This window comes from Haematobia irritans, chromosome 1 (genome assembly GCF_050003625.1).
Source record: "Haematobia irritans isolate KBUSLIRL chromosome 1, ASM5000362v1, whole genome shotgun sequence".
Classification (NCBI taxonomy): domain Eukaryota; kingdom Metazoa; phylum Arthropoda; class Insecta; order Diptera; family Muscidae; genus Haematobia; species Haematobia irritans.
The window spans coordinates 58178887-58201772 of NC_134397.1; the positions used below are offsets into that span (position 1 = coordinate 58178887).

General features: G+C 25.7%; 1 protein-coding gene across 14 annotated transcripts in view; it reads right to left on the bottom strand.

Moving 5' to 3' along the window:
* Nucleotides 1-19943, bottom strand: part of Mf (myofilin) — a 67751-nt gene extending 47808 nt beyond the window's left edge. For 10 of the 14 annotated variants that reach the window (XM_075290485.1, XM_075290478.1, XM_075290481.1 and 7 more), the window contains exons 1-3: nucleotides 19787-19943; nucleotides 8035-8194; nucleotides 605-817 (exon numbers count right to left, since the gene is read on the bottom strand). In XM_075290485.1, the coding sequence (XP_075146600.1) occupies nucleotides 605-817; nucleotides 8035-8125 (304 nt within the window). In that variant the 5' untranslated portion in view covers nucleotides 8126-8194; nucleotides 19787-19943. Of the gene's footprint in view, nucleotides 1-604; nucleotides 818-8034; nucleotides 8195-13052; nucleotides 13174-19786 lie in introns of those variants that run through there. The other 4 variants (XM_075290475.1, XM_075290474.1, XM_075290476.1 and 1 more) reach the window with 4 other exon arrangements.
* Between the last annotated feature and the right edge of the window lie 2943 nt (nucleotides 19944-22886).

The window sequence follows — 22886 nt, forward strand, 5'->3', positions numbered from 1 at the left end:
TGTGCACTCTATACTTATAACATGGTATTTATCGAAATTGCTTGTTATCGAAATAACAAAAATAATCGATAACGATAAACCAGTATCAAAAATTAATCGATATTGAAAATTTTCATTACATATAAGCGGGAAAAAAACTAATCGTTATTTTTTTTGTTTGGTCACAAATTATATCGATAAACATTTCTATAAATGAGTAAATCTATCGACCATTGAATATTTCGATAATAACTACAATCGATAACTTAAAACATCACAAAAAACGATATTTTCGATATCTATGGGTTTATAGATTTAAACTTAATAGTTTTTTAAGCAATTTTTATAGACTTTTTTTAGAAAAATTTTTTTATTCCTTATTTATTGAAAGTGTTTATGTCTATGGTTTCTCACATATGGTTATGATATGGGTGATTGATAATGTGTTTTCATTTTGTCGAAAGCTTTAAAGCTTAGATTTCAATTTAGGCTTTTGTGTTTTTATATGTATTAACTTGAAAAATGTTTTGTATTTTGCACTATTAGTATATTGGGGTGGTTTAATGGAAGCGTTTTAGTTTTTTTTTTTTTATTGTTGTGTTTATGAAATGTAACATGAGCTTACTTGTTCTGCTGTAGTGATGATCATAGATGGCACGTGGAGAGTAACCGTAGGTATCTCTGCTGACGGGCAAATATCTGTAACCATGAGACTGGACACGCTCGTTGGCGGTAGCAGGCTCTTCATAGATGCTCCTGAATGTGGAGGGAGCATCTAAGTATGAGCTGTATGGACGACCGGCCCTGGGAGTCTCATGGGCACGGATATCCTCAGATCCTAAAAAGAGAAGAAGAAGAAATAATTATATTAGAATTATAGAAAAATAAATAAAATATAAAATCAAATAAAAAATATTTCATTCAATTAAATAAAAATTAAAAATAAATTAAATAAAAAACCCAATAATTAATCCTTTCACTAACGAATTAAACCCACTGTCAAAATCTTAAATTTCTATTTTATTTATTTCGCGTAACAGCAAATAGAAACATTTTGTAATTTTAACAAAACATATAATAGTATTAAACCAAAGGAAAATATATAAATCAAAAAAAAAACTTAAATTAAAATCAAATAAAACATGTAAAAATATTTCAATGTATAAATTAAAAATAAATAAAGTAATTAATTAACCCTTTTCCCTATCGATTTAAACAACTTAATTTTTTCATTTTTATTAACTAGAACTAGCAACAAATATAAAAATATTGTAATGTTAATGAATAGTAATAATAAATATTAAAAACAATACAAAATTAAATTTTAAATTTAAAGCAAATAAACATATAAAAAAAACAAAATTTCGATATATATATTAAAAATAAAATATTGAACTCAATACTTAAACCTTTACTACCGAATTAATTATTTTTACTTGAATTTATTTACTTGACAAATAGAAAAATGCTACAATTTTAACGATAATTGAATATAAATTAAAATATATTATATAAATCAAAATAATAATTAAAAGCAAAATTTAATTAAAATAATTTTGTAATTTTAACAAAAATTTAATATTAAATTTAATACATAAATTAAAAATTTAATATATAAATTAAAAATAAATAAAATAATTAAATCAATAATTAACCACTTTTCCTATCGAATAAAACCTACTGCCAACAACATATTTTTTTTTTTCATTTTTATTGACTAGAACTAACAACAAATATAAAAATATTGTAATATTAACGAAAAGTAAACAAAAATTTTAAAAACAATATAAATTAAAAAAAAAATAAAATAAAATAAATTAGCATATTAAAAAAATCGATTGATTTCAAAATTTTATTTAAATAAATAAAATTTATTTAATTTATTATTTTATTTTATTTATTTTTATTTAATTAAATAAATTTAAATAAATAAAATTTTGAAATCAATAATTAACTCTTTCACAATTTTTTTTATTTTTTATTTGTTAACTTAAAATTATAAATTGTAAGCTAACATGAAAAAAAGCTATAGCTACAATGGTCTTAATTAATTAATTATTAAATAATTTTATATTAATGATAATTGAATATAAATTTTTAATATATAAATTAAAAAATCAATTTTAAATAAAATTTAATTAAAATAATTAACCATTTTCCCTACTTAATTAACTTTACTGGCAAAAAAATTAATTTTTTTATTCACTTGAATTAACATGAAATATAAAAAAATATATCATTTTGGAAAAATGTATTTTCTTTTAAAAATGAAATTAAAATCTAATAAAAAAATTCAATAAAAAAAAATTGTAAAACAATTAGCTGAACAATTAACCCATTCCAAAAATAAATGAAATACTCTACTTAATAATTAATACTTTCTCTACCGAATTAAATCTACTGTTAAAAATTCAATTAACGCCAATAGAAAAACTTTGTAATTTTAACAAAAATTAAATATAAATATTAAAAACAATAAAAATTAAATATAATACATGAGGCCGATAACCTCTAGTTGCTAGTGCCCGTATAAATAAGTTTATTGTAATTTGTAATTATAATAAATTAAATAATAAATAAATAAAATAAAAATAATACATAAATCAAATTTAAATAAAGATCAAATAAAATATAATGATACAATTTTAATATGTAAATTATTTTTTTTTATTATGCAGAATTTTGTAATTGAATAAATAATAAAAATAAGTGAAATACTCAATTCGAAATTTAAACTCCTAAGCCAAAGCTACCGGCTTGGGAGTACCCAGTAAAAAATAGAGCACTATTTATTGTAATTGAATAAATAATAAAAATAAAAAATAAAAATCAAAAATAAAAATAAGTGAAATACTCAATTCAAAATTTAAACTCCTAAGCCAAAGCTATCGGCTTAGGAGTTCCCAGCAAAAAATAGAGCACTATTTCAGCAGGATTGTAAGGGAGAGAGGCAGTACCAACAGTCTACAAAACCACCGAATCAGCGCTGATTTTTGTGGGCGATGTCCCGATTTAGAGCAGCTTCTATATAGCGCTGATATAATTGCTCATTTTAATAGAAATATTGCTCAAATGTGAGCAATATTGTTATTGGTATGAAGGAAAACAGCACTACCTTTCGCGCATCTATACTGCATGAATTGGTTGCAATAACGTAAACGAATGATCATAAACTAGTTTGATTACTCGTTTACGTTATTGCCGCCGATACATGCAGTGCCTACTTTATTGTATACCAAAAAGCGCAACTAAATTTTACTACTGAAATATTTTTGCTGGGTTGTTTCAATTAACAGCAAAAAATATAAATATTAAACAAAAATATATACATTAAACTTTTATAAACAGAAAAAAAAAATAAATTTTTAACAAATAAAAATTATAAAGACAAGTCCCTACTTTAAATTAACATTCCAAAATCAATGGAAAATAAGTGGGAAGTTAGATTATAGTGTCATTTTTAAATTTCTTCTATAGTGGCCATGGGTACCCAAAGGGTTAATTTGGGCTTAGAACCTTTTATGGTTGGTGGTTTTCTTTTTAATTTCGATTTTTTTATTTCCGTATTTTTTTTTTCTCCTAGCAAAAGATTTTTAAGTACAACATCTCCTATTTCTTCTAGCACCAATCAGTTCTATTTTTTCTCTAAAACCATAAACAACCTATAAAAATACATCACATTTTCAAAACGGCGACACAATATCCCACGAATAAGTAGGTAAGTTTTTTTAATATATTTTTAGAAAATTCTAAGGCTAGGAAATGAGTATTCAAAAAATATCATGCAAATAATGCAATGCCCTTTTTGTGATATTATAAAAGGAATTTCATATTTGATATAATGATATCCATTAAATTTTCACAAAAAAAAAACATACTCATATAATTTACGTCATGTCTGTATAGTTTTTTTTTTTTTTTGGAATATATAGTTGCTCCCATTTTTCGTTCTGTGAGAAGACGTAGAAAAAATCGGAAAAAAAATTAAATTTCGTATCTTTGCTATTTGAGTTGAATTTTTGGATTTGTGCCAATTTTTTTTTTGTATTTTCTTTTTTTCCTCCTTGGGTAACACTTGTGCATAAATCACAGCAACACTATACTCTGTGAAGAACAGCAAAAACAAAAAAAGTATTTGTGCTGAATTCTTGGAAGAAACCATAAAATTTCTGAATTTATAATATTTTGGGCTATATACAAACAAGCATGCAAATATTTTTCATGATACCGTGAATACGTGTTTATACGTGTTGGTATATATATATACAGATTTTCGTTTCATATCGAATAGCTAACCTAAAATTTTGTAGTTTTTGTTTTGGCACTTTGCAAAATAAAAATTTGGCCAATGGTGTATGCTTTCGTCTCTTTTTTTTAGAATTCCTCTAAATTTAGTTCAATGGAAATAGTGAGATAACGCATTAAAACATACTAGTTTTAATTGAAGTCATTACGAGATCTAGACAGAAGAGGAATGACATTGACCAACTGGTGATCTGAAAGTTTTGTTTTTTTTTTTTATAACAGGAAGTTTTTATCAGACGAATTTAAATAGACCAAAGGAGTTTTCTTTTAATAGACCAAACGAATTATTTTAATTGTTTCGAAATTAATAATATATAACAAAGGAATGCATTGGTTTGTATACTAATACAAAGTCATTGAAATATTGAATTTAAACTCATGTTATCGATTGTGTGTAGAAAATCGATAACTAGAAGTCGTATTTTCTTGGTCGTCCTCTACTTAATTTTCAATGGTCTGTTTACATGTATACTAATACAAAGTCATTGAAATATTGAATTTAAACTCATGTTATCGATTGTGTGTAGAAAATCGATAACTAGAAGTCGTATTTTCTTGGTCGTCCTCTACTTAATTTTCAATGGTCTGTTTACATGAGGACTTATTATTATTTTTTTTTTTTTGTAAAAAGGCAATCGTTTATTGCTCTTGCCACAGTCTATTTATTGGTTTTTTTATGAAGACCATTAACAGGTCGATAGCACAAAAAATTAAATTATGTGACATAAAATGCATATAATATTGTATGACAAAAGTTTCATACAAATCATGAGATGTAAAATAATCGACTGTTTGAAAAAAAAATCATAATCAGCTAATGATGATATTCACCTTTAGGGAGCCACCTTGGTGCAATGGTTAGCATGCCCGCCTTGCATACACAAGGACGTGGGTTCGATTCCTGCCTCGACCGAACACCAAAAAGTTTTTTCAGCGGTGGATTATCCCACCTCAGTAATGCTGGTGACATTTCGGAGGGTTTCAAAGCTTCTCTAAGTGGTTTCACTGCAATGTGGAACGCCGTTCGGACTCGGTTATAAAAAGGAGGTCCCTTGTTATTGAGCTTAACATGGAATCGGGCAGTACTCAGTGATAAGAGAGAAGTTCACCAAAGTGGTTTAACAATGGACTGAATAGTCTAAGTGAGCCTGATACATCGGGCTGCCACCTATCCTAACCTAACCTTCACCTTTAGCTAATCCACTTTTGATAAATTAAAAAAAAAGCAACAAGTATATACGGCCGTAAGTTCGGCCAGGCCGAAGCTTATGTACCCTCCACCATGGATTGTGTAGAAACTTCTACTGAAGACTGTCACCCACAATCGAATTACTTGGGTTGCGGTAACACTTACCGATGGCAAGGTATCTTAAAACTTCCTAACACCGCACTATATACCACATAGTCCATACGTGGTATATACTAAACTAAATAAGGCCGATTAAATACGTATACGTATTTAATTTAATACGTAGAAGTAAAATTTGGAAAAAAATTTCTATAGAAATAAAATTTTGACAAAATTTTCTATAGAAATAAAATTTTGACAAAATTTTCTATAGAAATAAAATTTTGACAAAATTTTCTATAGAAATAAAATTTTGACAAAATTTTCTATAGAAATAAAATTTTGACAAAATTTTCTATAGAAATAAAATTTTGACAAAATTTTCTATAAAAATAAAATGTGGAAAAAATTTTCTATAGAAATAAAATTTTGACAAAATTTTCTATAGAAATAAAATTTGGAAAATTTTTTCTATAGAAATCACATTTTGACAATGTTTTCTATAAAAATAAAATTTTGGTAGATTATTTTTGGTTCGAGTGGCAACCATGATTATGAACCGATATGGACCAATTTTTGTGTGATTGGGGATCGGCTATATATAACTATAGACAGATATGGACCAATTTTGGCATGGTCATTAGCGGCCTTATACTAACACCACGTTGCAAATTTCAAACGGATCGGATGAATTTTGCTTCTCCAAGAGGCTCCGGAGATCAAATCTGAGGAACGGTTTATATGGGGGCTATATATAATTATGGACCGATATGGACCAATTTTGGCATGGTTATTAGCGGCCTTATACTAAGACCATGTTGCAAATTTCAACAGGATCGGATGAATTTTGCTGCTCTAAGAGGTTCCGGAGGTCTAATCTGGGGATTGGCTTATATGGGGGCTATATATAATTATGGACCGATATGGACCAATTTTGGCATGGTTGTTAGAGACAATATACTAACACCATGTACCAAATTTCAACCGGATCGGATAAATTTTGCTCCTCTAAGAGGCTCCGGAGGTCAAATCTGGGGATCGGTTTATATGGGGGCTATATATAAATATGGGCCGATGTGGACCCATTTTATTTCATCGGATCGGATGAATTTTGCTCCTCTAAGAGGTTCCGGAGGTCAAATCTGGGGATTGGCTTATATGGGGACTATATATAATTATGGACCGATATGGACCAATTTTGGCATGGTTGTTAGAGACAATATACTAACACCACGTACCAAATTTCAACCGGATTGGATAAATTTTGCTCCTCTAAGAGGCTCCGGAGGTCAAATCTGGGGATCGGTTTATATGGGGACTATATATAATTATGGGCCGATATGGACCAATTTTGGCATGGTTGTTAGAGACAATATACTAATACCACGTACCAAATTTCAACCGGATCGGATAAAGTTTGCTCCTCTAAGAGGCTCCGGAGGTCAAATCTGGGGATCGGTTTATATGGGGACTATATATAATTATGGGCCGATATGGACCAATTTTGGCATGGTTGTTAGAGACCATATACTAACATCATGTACCAAATTTCAGCCGGATCGGATGAAATTTGCTTCTCTTAGATGCTCCGCAAGCCAAATCTGGCGATCGGTTTATATGGGGGCTATATATAATTATGGACCGATATGGACCATTGTTTGCATGGCCATTAGAGACCATATACTAACACCATGTACCAAATTTCAGCCGGATCGGATGAAATTTGCTGCTCTTAGAGGCTCCACAAGCCAAATCGGGGGATCGGTTTATATGGGGTCTATACGTAAAAGTGGACCGATATGGCACATTTACAATACCATCGGACCTACATCAATAACAACTACTTGTGACGAAGTTTCAAGTCGATAGCTTGTTTCGTTCGGAAGTTAGCGTGATTTCAACAGACGGACGGATGGACATAAAATATGACAAAATTTTGAAAAATGTAGACTTTATTAATTTTTTTACGGGCCATAAAAATTAGGATTTGATTTTTTTTGTGATTTTGAATTTTTCGATCGAAGTCGAAATTATCTTCCATGAATTTGAATTGGTCCAAAAAATATGGACCAATCTAATCGATTTTCAAGTGACATATTAAAATTGCAAGGTTCTCAATAAATTTAAATTATTTCATGGACAATTCTACATAACAATTATAGACATTCAAATATCGTAAATCGACTCTGCGATCAATCGATATTTTTTTATATTAAAAAAAATTCAAATTCATACTTTCAAAAACTCAAAAACATTACATACCAATTTTTTTATTTATTTATTTATTTATTTATACGAAATTTGTTTTTTTTTTTTAATTTTCAAATTTTCCTAACTACAAAAAGGCTTCTGTCTACTCACAAATATTTATCGATTAATTTAAAACAAGTCATCTTATATTAATATGCCCTAATCTACTAATCTATAATAGTTTCTTTAAAAGTTAATAATTGAAAACTTACCCTTCAAGGATCTGATATAAGATTGCCAGAACTTGGCCTTCTTGCTGGGGCTCTCATTGCGGCCAATCATTTCCAAATGGTTCTTGAACATTTTGGATCGGTTTTTGTGTTAGCGTTAACAAGAAAATTGAAAGGTGTTCGTTAAAAAAGGACTCGTTCGCTGCAAAAAAAAAAATAAAAAAAATAAATAAAATCAGAATAAATATGATTTCTAACAAAAGTTTAAAAAAAGATTAAATGTTTAAATGATTAAATGTTTTCAATACCAAACCAAATATTTTAATACCATAATTATGTTAAAACTCTTTGTTTATAATTAATATTATTTTAAAGAAACTTTTTTGAAAGCTTAAAAAAAATAAATTTTTAAACCAAATAATAGAAACTGTAGATACAAAGGTGGTTACGATTATAAATCCAAATAACCTTTAAAAGTTTTTGTCGATAAAAATTATTATTATGTTTTTTTTTAATAATTCTATGAGCATGAAACAAATACCACTCTTCACTAAATTTAAGAGCTCTTTTGTTATGAATATTTTTTCAAAATTATTTTTTTTTAATTTTTTCATCTAACAATAATTTAAATATCAGTTATATGAGATATGAAGATATATCGAAATATGGGCCTTTTTGCCTCCCAACAAACGATGACCTTCAAACAAAAGTAGTTTGGATCCCCAACTTGTGATTCAGAAGTAGTGCAAATTTAGATCATCTCCAATTAATTTTACAGGGGCTCGTGATAAAGCGAAAGTACCTCATTTTCATATGCTTGCATTGCTTTGGATGTTGTGCGTTGAAGTTCATTTTGAAATAAGAAATTTAAAAAACTAAAATATTCTTCATTTTCTATTTTAATCAATATCTTTTACTACGCTGTTTTTTTTATAATTATCTAATTTTTACCAGTTGTAAAAAATTGTTTTTGTTTTTACAATTTTCGAGGCCTGGATTTTGGTTTTTTGACACTTCAAACTCAAATGTCATTTGATCGTAATATGACACCAAAATTGTACAAATTCGAGGCCTGAATTTGGGTTTTTTGACACTTCAGACTCAAATGTCAAATGACACCAAGGCATAATATTCTAACTACTTCTCGAGATCTTCTTTATTAGAATGTATTAAAATATTACATTGTTATTTTTTCTTATATTGTTATTTCAACCCAGAAAAAAGGGTTTGCCAAAAAAAAAAAATACTGAAAATGTTCTTTTTAGATCCGGAAGTGATGCAAAATTGGAGCAGAAGTGATGAATTTAACATGGGCTTGTCATTTCAACAGCCGTTGTACTGAATTTGCATCACTTCTTAAGGTGTGATCCCAATTCAGTGTTTAGTATGTAAATTACAAAAATTTGTGATACTGTGCCAAATAAATAATTTTTATATTTTTTTTTATGATTTTTAATGACTCAAATATTTTTAAAAATTCGAAATTTTTCTAGGATGAATTTAGCATTTTTTTTCAACAAAATTTAATAAATTGTACCATATTCAAATAAACACAAAAAAAAATATTTGGATTCAATCACGAAATTAATTGATTTTAATTAATTTTTTTAACTGAAATGTATTCAATCACAGAAATGATAGTATTAATGAAAAAAAATTAAATGGGAATCAATTAAAAAATTAATTGATCCAATTATTAAAAATTAATTGATATTAAAAATTTTTGTAATTGATTTTTGTTTCAATTAAACAATTTTTTGAATCAATTAAATTTTTAAATGAATATTTTTTTTTTAACTCAATAAAGACATTGATTGGAAAAATTTTTATAAACATTTTTTCTGTGCAGATTTCATTAAAAAAATACAAAAAAAGTTGAAAAAAATATGTTTTTTGCAAATAATTTGCCGCAAATTTCACACCTACTGACAAATAGATTAGCTTTTCATATATCACCTCATAGGAAGTTCTTGTGAAGTGAAAATTACGTTCATCACTAGATTTTTTGCTGGGATAAATAAAATAATGGCATTTTCAAAAAAAAAAATTAAGAAATTTTGTAAAAATTTCACTTCTTTAAGAAATTTTGTCAAAATTTCACTCATTTAAGAAATTTTGTCAAAATTTCACATCTTTAAGAAGTTTTGTCAAAATTTCATTTCTATAGGATAATTTTTCAAAATTTCATTTCTATAGGAAATTTTGTCAAAATTTTATTTCTTCTGGAAATTTTGTAAAAATGTCATTCTATTAAAATTTCTTTGCTTTAGGGAATTTTGTCAAAATTTCTTTGCTAATAAAAATTTTGTCAAAATTTCTTTTCTATTAGAAATTTTATCAAAATTTCATGTCTAAGGATTTTTTTTGTTCAGACCTTCATTTCTATAGGAAATTTTGTTAAAATTTCATTTCCACAGGAAATTTTGTTTAAATTTCACTACTTTAAGAAAATTTTGTAAAAATTTTATTTCTCCAGGAAATTTTGTAAAAATTTTATTTCTTCAGGAAATTTTGTAAAAATTGTATTTCTTCTTGTGGAAATTTTCTCCAAATTTAATTTCGTTAAGAAATATTGTCAAAATGTGTTTACTATAGGAAATCAAAATTTCATCTCTATAGGAAATTTTGTCAAAATTTTATTTCCCCTGGAAATTTTGTAAAAATTTAATTCTATTAAAAGTTCTTTGCTTTAGGAAATTTTGTTAAAATTTCTTTGCTAATAAAAATTTTGTCAAAATTTCTTTTCTATTAGAAATTTTATCAAAATTTCATTTCTAAGGATTTTTTTTCAAACCTTCATTTCTATAGGAAATTTTGTTAAAATTTCATTTCCACAGGAAATTTTGTCAAAATTTCATTACTTTAAGAAAATTTTGTAAAAATTTTAGTTCAATATTTCTTTACTATAGGAAATCAAAATTTCATTTCTATAGGAAATTTTGTCAAAATTTTATTTCCCCTGGAAATTTTGTAAAAATTTAATTCTATTAAAATTTCTTTGCTTTAGGAAATTTTGTTAAAATTTCTTTGCTAATAAAAATTTTGTCAAAATTTCTTTTCTATTAGAAATTTTATCAAAATTTCATTTCTAAGGATTTTTTTTTCAAACCTTCATTTCTATTGGAAATTTTGTTAAGGTTTCATTTCCACAGGAAATTTTGTCAAAATTTCACTACTTTAAGAAAATTTTTCGAAATTTAATTTCTTCAGGAAATTTTGTACAAATTTCACTTCTTTTGGAAATTTTATCAAAATTTCATTACTATTGAAACTTTTCTCAAAATTTAATTTCGTTAAGAAATTTTGTCAATATTTCTTTATTATAGAAAATCAAAATTTCATTTCTATAGGAAATTTTGTCAAAATTTTATTTCCCCTGGAAATTTTGTAAAAATTTAATTCTACTAAAAGTTCTTTGCTTTAGGAAATTTTGTTAAAATTTCTTTGCTAATAAAAATTTTGTCAAAATTTCTTTTCTATTTGAAATTTTATCAAAATTTCATTTCTAAGGATTTTTTGTTTTCAAACCTTTCGTTCTATAGGAAATTTTGTTAAACTTTCATTTCTTCAGGAAATTTTGTCAAAATTTCACTACTTTAAGAAAATTTTGTTACAATTTTATTTCTTCAGGAAATTTTGTAAAAATTTTATTTCTTCATGAAATTTTGTAAAAATTTTATTTCTTCTTTTGGAAATTTTGTCAAAATTTTATTTCTTCAGGAAATTTTGTCAAAACTTTATTTCTTCTTTTGGAAATTTTGCCATAATTTCATTTCCATTGAAAATTTTGTCAAAATTTAATTACGTTAAGAAATATTGTCAAAATGTCTTTACTAAAGGAAATCAAAATTTCATTTCCATAGGAAATTTTTACAAAACTTTATTTCTTCAGGAAATTTTGTCAAAATTAAAAATCTAATTTCTGTTAGTTTTTCATATGGAATCCGAAAGTCCATATAAAATTCATTGCTTTTGTTTCAATTTTTCACCACTTGGGGATCCAAAAAGAACATTTACAAAGCCTTATTTTCTACGTTATTCATAATATAACAATCGATAATTATAATTATAAAGTAATTTTGTCTATTATTCGAATTTGAATTTTCTATTCAACGAAACATAACAATTCCTTGTCCAAAAACTTAATATTTTACATTTTCCCATATATACCTGAACCTTAGTTTATATATCAATATATTATTTAATTTGTATTTGTAAATTGTTTATTTTTAGTCTATGCAAGGTATTTCTATATATACTTCTTATATATATATATGATAGATTCCGAAACAATATATTTATGGTAGCATACATTAATACAAATATTTTCTATATGTTTTTTGTGTTTTTTTTTTTTTTGTATTACAAAATTTTTTTTCTTTTAGTTTTGTAAGCAAAGTCCAAAGCCTGATTGACAGTTAGTTTCTTTTTATGTTTTTAGGTTTGTTTGTTTTTTTTTTCTTATTTTTTTGTTCATTTGTGGCATTTGTCATTTATTTCAATTATATTTACAATTAAATTAGAATATGTCAACACTTTTTTTCATGTTGCATGTCTCCATATTGTACATACAAAAAGCCACCCAAGAAATATCTTTGTTTTTCTTTTCGGGTGTGTTTTTTTTTTTGGCTGTTCCAATTTTTCTTAATGATAAAACAAATCAAGCCAATACAAAAATCACAAGATCATGACACTAAAAATAAATGGTGAAAATTGTCGCCACCACTATTGTGTTCTTTTTTTGTGTTTTTAAGAACACTCAACAGTTTAAGTGTGTGTGGGTGTGTGAGGTGTTGTTGTTGACTATTTTTGAGAAATTAAAAACAAAAAAAAAACAACAAAAATCTTAAGGGAAAATTCGAAATTTTCACACATAAAACAAAATCCTCAAAAGAAAAACAACAAAAATTGAAATTTCGTTAATCATATGAAAATCCCACAAACAACAAATTGGCGAGCCGATGAACCACTTGAATGGCGATTTTTCTTGTCTTTTCTGTGTGTTTTTTTTTTATTGTTAAAAATATTTTCAAAATGCTCTAAAGAAAATCGGTAAATACCATTTACGAACCCAAGAGACGAACACAGACGATCAATCTATAACGATGACACAACGACAACTGACGCAATATGGCCAAGATATTTGGTCTATGGTAAAATTTTTGAAAAAATATATATCAGAGATCGCTCGTATATAAATATATACACTTGCTGTGAAATTTGAAATATTTATACATACTATCATTATTATCTCAATATACATATACTAATATTTATATAAAAAATACCAAATCATATGTAGACGATGTAGATTTTTGCCAGTATTTCTATGTGTGTGTATGTGTGGAATTTTAGCACAAATATTAAAGAGAACAACAAATTATTTTGGTTGGATTTTTGTTTTTGTGAATTGGTTGGTTAGCCCAAACACTTGCTTCTTGGCCCCTATATTCTCACAACATGGCAACGAATTTTGTTGTAGTTTCTTTTCTCTGTGTGCTTTTTGAATTTTGTTTTTTGTTTTTCTTAGCCAAAAGAACGGTGAATATATTTTTAAATGTGTCCTTGAGAAAGTTGTAGTGGTTTATAAAGGTGACGCAGCATCGCCAATTCTATCTGAGTGTGTGTGTGATGTACTACTTTGTTTTTGTGAAAATTCGAGGTGTATTGAGGTGAGTTATATTTTGTTAGCCCACCTTGAGGGATAGTTAATTGCAAACATATAGTTGTTCTATATATCATATGTGTACTATATATTGGGGGTTTTGTTTTTTTTTTTTGTGTGACAAATTTTGAAATTTAATATCGAAAAAAAAGCTTTCATTAATTTAAATTTAGAAGGATCATATATTATTTAAAAAATATAATAATTAATACAATAAGAAAGTAATACCGGTATACAATATTATAAAAAAAATTTTATTAAATTCTATAAACAATTATCATCATCAAATTCGAGTTTTGGAAAATTCGGCTTCGATTTTATCAAGAGTCGACTATTAAAAAATTTTCAAATTTTAAACATTTTAAAAATTTGAACAACAGATATTTCAAATTAATTTACTCGAAGCTTCTTATTCGATTCAAAGTTGATTTGGGTCAGAAACAAAACAAGTATATCAATTATTAATATCACATATTGTTTTTAATTAACCCTCTAATGCCCATGCCCACCTTTAGGCGGGCTTCATTTAATAAGGAAGCTTTTAGTAAAACACACCTTAAGACAACAAAAATGGGCAAAATAAAAAGAAAACTTATTTGAAACTATTCAAAAGGCTTTGCAGCATATGCTGAATTTTACGGTATAAATTTTTCTTGCTTAGTTCTCTTGCTTTTGTGTCGCTAACATTGAAAATTTAATCAGCTGGCAAACAAATTGGGGCATTAGAGGGTTAAATTATATAAACAATTATCATCATCAAATTCCAGTTTTGGAAAATTCGGCTTCGATTTTATCAAAAGTCGACTATTAAAAAATTTTCAAATTTTAAACATTTTAAAAATTTGAACAACAGATATTTCAAATTAATTTACTCGAAGCTTCTTATTCGATTCAAAGTCGATTTGGGTCAAAAACAAAAAAAAGTACAGCAATTATCACATATTGTTTTTAATTAATTTTATAAATTATGAAAAATAACATTTTGAACATAGAGATCATAAACATATATTTTTGTTTGCTTTGGTTATAAATCACATGGATTTATCGATAATTATCGATAAAAAATGATTACTCGACTTATTAACTTCTAACAAATTATATTAATGATGTGGAAATTCGGCTTTTTCGTCATTTTAAAAGTTCAAAAAGTTGATCAATGAAAAAAAGCCCAAAAGTCGAGTTTTGGTAAAACCTGTTTCGACCATTTAAAATTTTTTATAAAGTTGATTTTTTAACATTTAAATATTTCGGATAATTCGACTGTATAACAGATGTTAAAAATCGATTTATTCGACTATTCTTTATTATGAGTTTGAAAATCGATTTTGACAAATATTCAAAAATTGAAAAAATTAACTTTTCGATCAAAGTGATCATTATTGTAGATTTTTGTTTATTTCAGTTATAAATCATATGGATTTATCGATTATTATCGATAGTATTGTAAAACTTATGACAAATATTCAAAACATGAAAATGTTGAAAAAATTAACTTTTCGATCAAAGTCATTATTATTGTAGATTTCCGTTTATTTCAGTTATAAATCGTATGGATTTATCGATTATTATCGATAGTATTTTAAAAATTATGACAAATATTCAAAAATTGAAAATTATGAAAATATTAACTTTTCGATCAAAGTGATCATTATTGTAGATTTTTGTTTACTTCAGTTATAAATCATATGGATTTATCGATAGTGTTTTAAAAATTATGACAATTATGACAAATATTCAAAAATTTAAAATGATGAAAAATTAACTTTTCGATCAAAGTGATCATTATTGTAGATTTTTGTTTATTTCAGTTATAAGTCATATGGATTTATCGATAGTGTTTTAAAAATTATGACAATTATGACAAATATTCAAAAATTTAAAATTCTGAAAAAATTAACTTTTCGATCAAAGTGATCGTTATTGTAGATTTCTGTTTATTTCAGTTATAAATCATATCGATTTATCGATATTTATCGATAGAATTTTGAAAATTATAAAAAAATATCTATTAACACTTAGAAATGATAAACATAGATTTCTGTTTACTTTAGTTATAAGTCTCATGGATTTATCGATAATTGTCAATAGTATTTTCGATAAAACATTCCATGATAATATTTTAAAAATTTTATGACTTTTCAACATTTTAAGAACATTTTCACAAATCGACTTCACACTAGCTGTTAAGAATCGATTTTTTGCGATGATTCTTTATTATCAAATTGAGAGTTGATTTTGGCCGATTTATCGATTATTATCGATCGTATTTTAAAAATTATGACAAATATTCAAAAATTGTAAATGATGAAAAATTAACTTTTCTTGTAGATTTCTTTTATTGTAGATTTCTGTTTATTTCAGTTATAAATCATATGGATTTATCGATTATTATCGATAGTATTTTAAAAATTATGAAAATTATGACAAATATTCAAAAATTGAAAATGATGAAAAATTAACTTTTCGATCATTATTGTAGATTTCTGTTTATTTCAGTTATAAATCATATCGATTTATCGATTATTATCGATAGTATTTTAAAAATTGTAAAAAAATTATCTATTAACAATTAGAAATGATAAACATAGATTTATGTTTACTTTAGTTATAAGTAATATAGATTTATCGATAATTTTCAAAAGTATTTTCGATAAACCATTCATGATAAAACATTCCATTATAATATTTTACAAATTTTATGACTTTTCAACATTTTAAGAACATTTTCAACATTTTCACAAATCAACTTCACAATAGCTGTTAAGAATCGATTTTTTGCGAAGCCTCTTTATTATCAAATTGAAAATCGATTTTGGCCGAAAACAAAAACTGATTGATCGATTATAAATATCATAATTTTTTTCGAATTCTACCAGAAAATGCTATTTCGCTTTTATCAACAAAAAATTGTATTTTTATATTATGTGGGAATATTTTAAAATTCTATAGAGAAAACATAATTTTATTATTCGATAAATTAATAAACGCAAATATTTTTGTGGCATAATATATCGATATTTCGTGAAAAATAATGTATACAAAATTAAATGGCTAAAAACAATTTTCGATATATTTTATTTTATTAATATGATAGCTCATAAAATCACTTTATACCCTATAGTACGACAATGTGGGTTATCTATTTATCGATTAATTTTTGGACAATGTGTTTTATTATTCGATAAATTGATAAACGCAAATATTTCTGTAGCTTTAATATATCGGTATTTCGTTAAAAATAATTTATATAAAAAGAAATGGCTAAAAACAATTTTCGATATATTTTATTTTATTAATATGATAACTCATAAAATCACTTTATACACTCACACAAAAAAATTTTTCTGATTCAATCACGAAATTAATTGATCCAATTAATTTTTTAATTGAAATGTCTTCAATCACAGAAATGATAGTATCAATTAAAAAATTAATTGACAGTCAATTAAAAAATTAATTGATCCAATTAAAAAATTAATTGATACTATTACTTTGTGTAATTGATTTTTGTTTCAATTAAAAAATTTGTTGAATCAATTAAATTTTTAATTGAATATTTTTGAAAACTCAATAAAGATTTTAATTGGAAAAATGTTCGTGAAATTTTTTTCTGTGCTATAGTACGGCAAGGTGGGTTATCTATTTATCGATTAATTTTTGGACAATGTGAATTATTAATTTCACTTATGTTTACAAAGATTTTATGGCATATTTTGTTATCGAACCCCATTGATAATATCTTTGAAATATTGATAAAAGACAAATTTATTTTTTTTTTCTTAAAAGCGCCATTAGTAATGTCTTTGAAATATCGATAACATGCATATGCAATTTTTTTATCTTAAAATCGTCACTAAAATTACAAATAAGCGGTTTCAAAAATGTTAACTGTAGCCAAATTATTTAATATTCGTTGTATATATTTTTAAAATTTAAGTGAAATACGACTCAAACCTATAGAAAATTTATTAAAAATTTAACTGATTTAAAATCTAACTTAAATTAAAAAATCTGATAACTAGGAGTTCAAAATATAAATTTATCGATAAGTTGTATTACATTCTATTCTCAAATATTTCAAACAAATTACAAATAAGCGGTTTAAAAAATTTTAACTGTAGCCAAATTATTTAATATTAGTTGTATATATTTTTATGATTTAAGTGAAATACGACTCAAACCTATAGAAAATGTATTAAAAATTTAACTGATTTAAAATCTAACTTAAATTGAAAAATCTGATAACTAGGAATTCAAAATATAAATTTATCGATAAGTTGTATTACTTTCTATTCTCAAATATTTCAAACAAAATAATAAAACAAATAAATATAAATATTATTGATTTTTTCATAATAATATCGATCTATTGTTTTTAAGAAAACTTCCTCGAGATTTTTTAATATTTATCGATAAGTTTTCAAATTATCTGTCTATGGTCCGAAATACACTAAGAAAAGAGAATAGATTTTCTTGGTGAGACTAGCACCAATTCTTCTATAAATTGAGTTATCGTTATCGATATATCTTAAGGCCTTATAACTTGTAGCATGTAATGTAAATTACATGATATAAAATTATTTAATTTTATAAAATTTTTTAAAATCATCTACAAATTATATAATTTAAATCTAGCACTAATTTTAAGATAATACATAGATATTATTTATTGTTTAAATTCGATAAATTGTTTTGTAGCATAAATTGTTTGTTGGAGTTATAGAAGAAATTTTTATTATAGAATTACGCTCAAAATATATGTTTGTACTATATTATTGAACAAAAAAAATTGAAATTTTTGAGTTAAATTAATATACTTGAAAGTTATCGTTAAGCTGAGATACAGCAATTTCAAATGTTTACAATGGAGACCCTTTATAACTTTCATTTCAATTTCACATAGAAACTGGGAACATATCCCCTTCAAAATGCATATCATTTATCAAGTGTACCAAAAATTCCCAGGGCTTAGGAATAATACAATATAGCTGCAAGTTATCGATAATAGATCCAACAATAGGGTAAATCTCATTACTTGAAAACTACCTATATAATTTCCGTAGATCACATTCCATAAAATAATAATAAAAAAAATCACTAATTATTTTCTATTAATAAACAATCTATTAAGGAATTTTTTTGTATATTTTCGTATATATAAAATTTATATCAAATTAAATCTCAAGATATTTATAAGTGGAGTTTAAAAGTTTTTCACTAAAATATTTTCTACAGACAATAAAACAATATTTTTTTTATATATTTTAAACTTAAATAATATATAATCACATCAATATTCTTAAAAAAAAATCATTCTCTCATTCATTATTATTTTAAAATTATTTTTGAATTTTATATATTCCATTAATTTCCTATTTATTATATATATATTTTTTTGTGAATAATTTGTTTTTAGGTCACATATATATAAAAAATATCTTTTATGGCAAATTTTTCATATACTCCAAAGTTATATTTGTCCAGTTGTAAAATTGGAATTATTTATAACATTCCATGTATTCATATAATCACAGTATTATTTAATATAAATTAAATTGTGTAATAACGGTTTCTTGGTTAAAATTTTGATTTTATAATTCGAAAATCACTATATAAAATAGTTTTCAAAATTACGAAATATTGCATTTAAATTCAACTGTTCAGTCCAATTTTTATTTATTTATTTTTTTTAATATTTATAAACAGTTCATAATTTCGGGTTTTTTCTTGAAGTTCTTTTGCATTTAAAAAACTATTTTTTTCTATGTATACTCAGTATTCAATATTTCATTTTCATTATATAATACTCATATGAAGAATTTTTAGGTTTGTATTTTTTTTTTTCAACCATTTTCAATATCCAATTTATAATCCTTGGCTTTGTAAAGTTTCCATAGATGCGTGTTTTTTTCCATATAAAATTGTTTACAAACACTTTTCGTTGCGGTTTTTTTTATTGGTTTGGTGGCATTACATTATTGTCACTTTTTTCTCGGTAATTACTTTCCGATATATGTATATAAATTTATTCTATATAAATTCCTTTTGATTTTAATTTCATTTTTTTCGGTTTGGTATTAAAATTTTTGGGTTTTTTGGTATTTTTTTTTTTATTTCTCAGATTCTTACTTATTTACTCCCTAAATTATAGCGTTCTATCCTCAACGAAGAATTTTTTCAAACTGATTACCACTGAATATTTTACTTAACCAGCTACACTCGCCTTTTAATGGAAAATCATAGAAAAGAATGAAATGTTAATGTTTTAATGGGTGCCTGTGTGAGTGTGTGTAAGCAAACACACATAGAAACATTCACCATACCTTGATTTCCTTTGTGAGTGAAGGAAGCTTTTTGCAGTTTTTCTATAATGATCATAACACACATACATACACACACACACTCAAACACACCAGCTACCATATATCCACCTCACCATGATCTTAACCACATTAAAATATTGGCCTACACACCAAATACACTCACTAAGGGTAGTTAAACTAGCAGAGAGAAAGCTCTTCTCATTCTATGGCAGATAGATAAAGTGAGAGAGAGTGTGTGTGAGAGAGTTAAACTCATTTTACTTGTGGTTCTCTTATTTAATGGTATCTAAGTATAGATGAATTTCATTAACACCAACCAAGCAAAAAAATTCATGCAAATGTAAATAATTTATAGAAAAAATAAAAATTTTTAAATAAACAAAGAAAATCGATGTTCAATGTTAATTTTTGTATTGTTTTCCGTTCTTATATTTAAAATTTTTTGTTTATTTTATTCATATGCATATGTGTATGCAATAGTTCAACCTGCCTGTAGTTAATCAAAATTTCATTGAATTTTTGAGAGAAAAAAAAAACACAAACACATTTAATTTTACCATTAAAACAATCCATTACTTGTCTCATTTATTGTTTTTTATCTGTGTAAAAGTTGTCAAAAATCTTGGCATAGACGTTGCAAGTCGTAGCCATCGCCAACACCCACGTAATTTTTGACAAGCCAAAAATTAAATTATTGGCTATATTCAAAAAAAAAATTAAATTCATAACAATTTTGTTTGTTGTTTTTATTATTGAAAACAAAAAAAAACATTTTCTAGCTTTCGTTTTTCATTATTATCATTATATTTTTGTTTGATCATTTTGGGATTTCTGCTGTTTTCAAATCATAAGTGTATTTATATTTGATTTGATCATTTTGTGGTTTGGCTTGGTTTGTGATATACATGCTTTTATTTTTGAATAAGAAACAAACAAATAATAATATTCTTTATTTATAATCTTAATAAGAACATCTTCTTTAGTTAATGGTGGTTGTTTGGTGAAAGATTTCTCCCAATAATTAAATTTTATATTATCCTATATAATTTATATTGTATATTATAATAATTTTTATTTTTTTGCATTTTGTTTTAGTACCTCACATAAAGACGTCAAACTTGATCTTGAAACCAGAAATGGTTGTTACGAATTCTTCTTTTAGATTTTTTTGTTTCCCCTCCATCATACATGACTTGTTGGTAATTACTCGTGAAATTTTTCAATAGGAAATTGTGCATTTTTGTTTTCAGTATATGTCAGATAATGAAATGTGAATATTTTAATATCCTTGTTTTTATTTTTTGGTTATTTTTTGGTTATTTTGTAATTTTGGTATTTTAGTTTATTACCATTAATATTGTAAACAATTTGTAATTTATTTCCACACAACTGATGGCTGGCATTCAAAATTTCATGCACTAAATTATTTAGAACTATTAGGTATTATTGTTAAATATTTGGCCGAGACAAGGGGACATTTAATAATATAACATAAATATTAAAGGCAACCCGAGATCCCCAATCGATTTTTTCCATTTCCAATGCAGTCCGTTTGAATTTTTCAATTCAAGTTTTTCAACAATTAAATTTCACAAGAAACAAAATAGAAAAATCAATAATCGATTTTTTCCATTTCCAATGCAGTCCTTCTGGACAAATAGTAGATTAGGCTTTTTTAAGTAAACATTTTAGTTTTGGACAATTACATTTCACAAAAAAAAGAAAAATCAATATAAAAATTAAAAAAAAAATTAAAAAAAAACAAGTAAGGAAAGTCTAAAGTCGGGCGGGGCCGACTATATTATACCCTGCACCACTTTGTAGATCTAAATTTTCGATACCATATCACATCCGTCAAATGTGTTGGGGCTATATATAAAGGTTTGTCCCCAAAAACATACATTTAAATATCACTCGATCTGGGCAGAATTTGATAGACTTCTACAAAATCTATAGACTCAAAATTTAAGTCGGCTAATGCACTAGGGTGGAACACAATGTTAGTAAAAAATGTGGGAAACATTTAAATCTGAAGCAATTTGAAGGAAACTTCGCAAAAGTTTTTACATATATATATATATATATATATATATATATATATATATATATATATATATATATATATATATATATATATGTATGTATTACAAATTTAAAAATGTGTTCACAGACAGACGGACGGACGGACAGACGGACGGACGGACAGACAGACGGACATGGTTATATCCACTCAGGGAACCACCCTGAGCATTATTGCCAAAAACACCATATGTCTACCTCGTCTCGTTCTGGGTGTTACAAACATATGCACTAACTTATAATACCCTGTTTCACAGTGTGGCGCAGGGTATAAAAACGTGCTCACAGACAGACGGACGAACTTATAATACCCTGTTCCACAATGTGGCGCATCGGTCCATGTTTTGGAATTTAAACTCCAGGAGTATTTTAGGCTCACAGATAGCCGTGCGGAATATTATGTATGCCGAATATATAGACCGATCTCCCCATTTTGACTTCTAAAGGGTCTAGAAACAATTTTTATCCGATTTGAAATTAGAAATCTAGAAGTATTTTAGTTCCATAAACAAATGTGGGGAATATTGTGAGCATCGATCCATGTTTTTGGTATAGCCCCATATAGACGCTCTCCCGATTTTACTTATTGAGCTTCTGCAAATCGCAATTGTTATCAGAACTGTCGTGCTCATTCGACTAATACGGGTAAAAATCTATATAATTTAGATCTAATAATCTAATGATCGGACTTACTTGCGCGCTTAGATGAGAAATTTAAGATTCCTCTAAAACTCAAACAAAAAGGGTTCTTTTAAATCCCAAATCTAATGTCTCCAGATGTATAAACTTTACATTTAACTTGGAGAAGCCTAGTAGTCAGGCAGTTC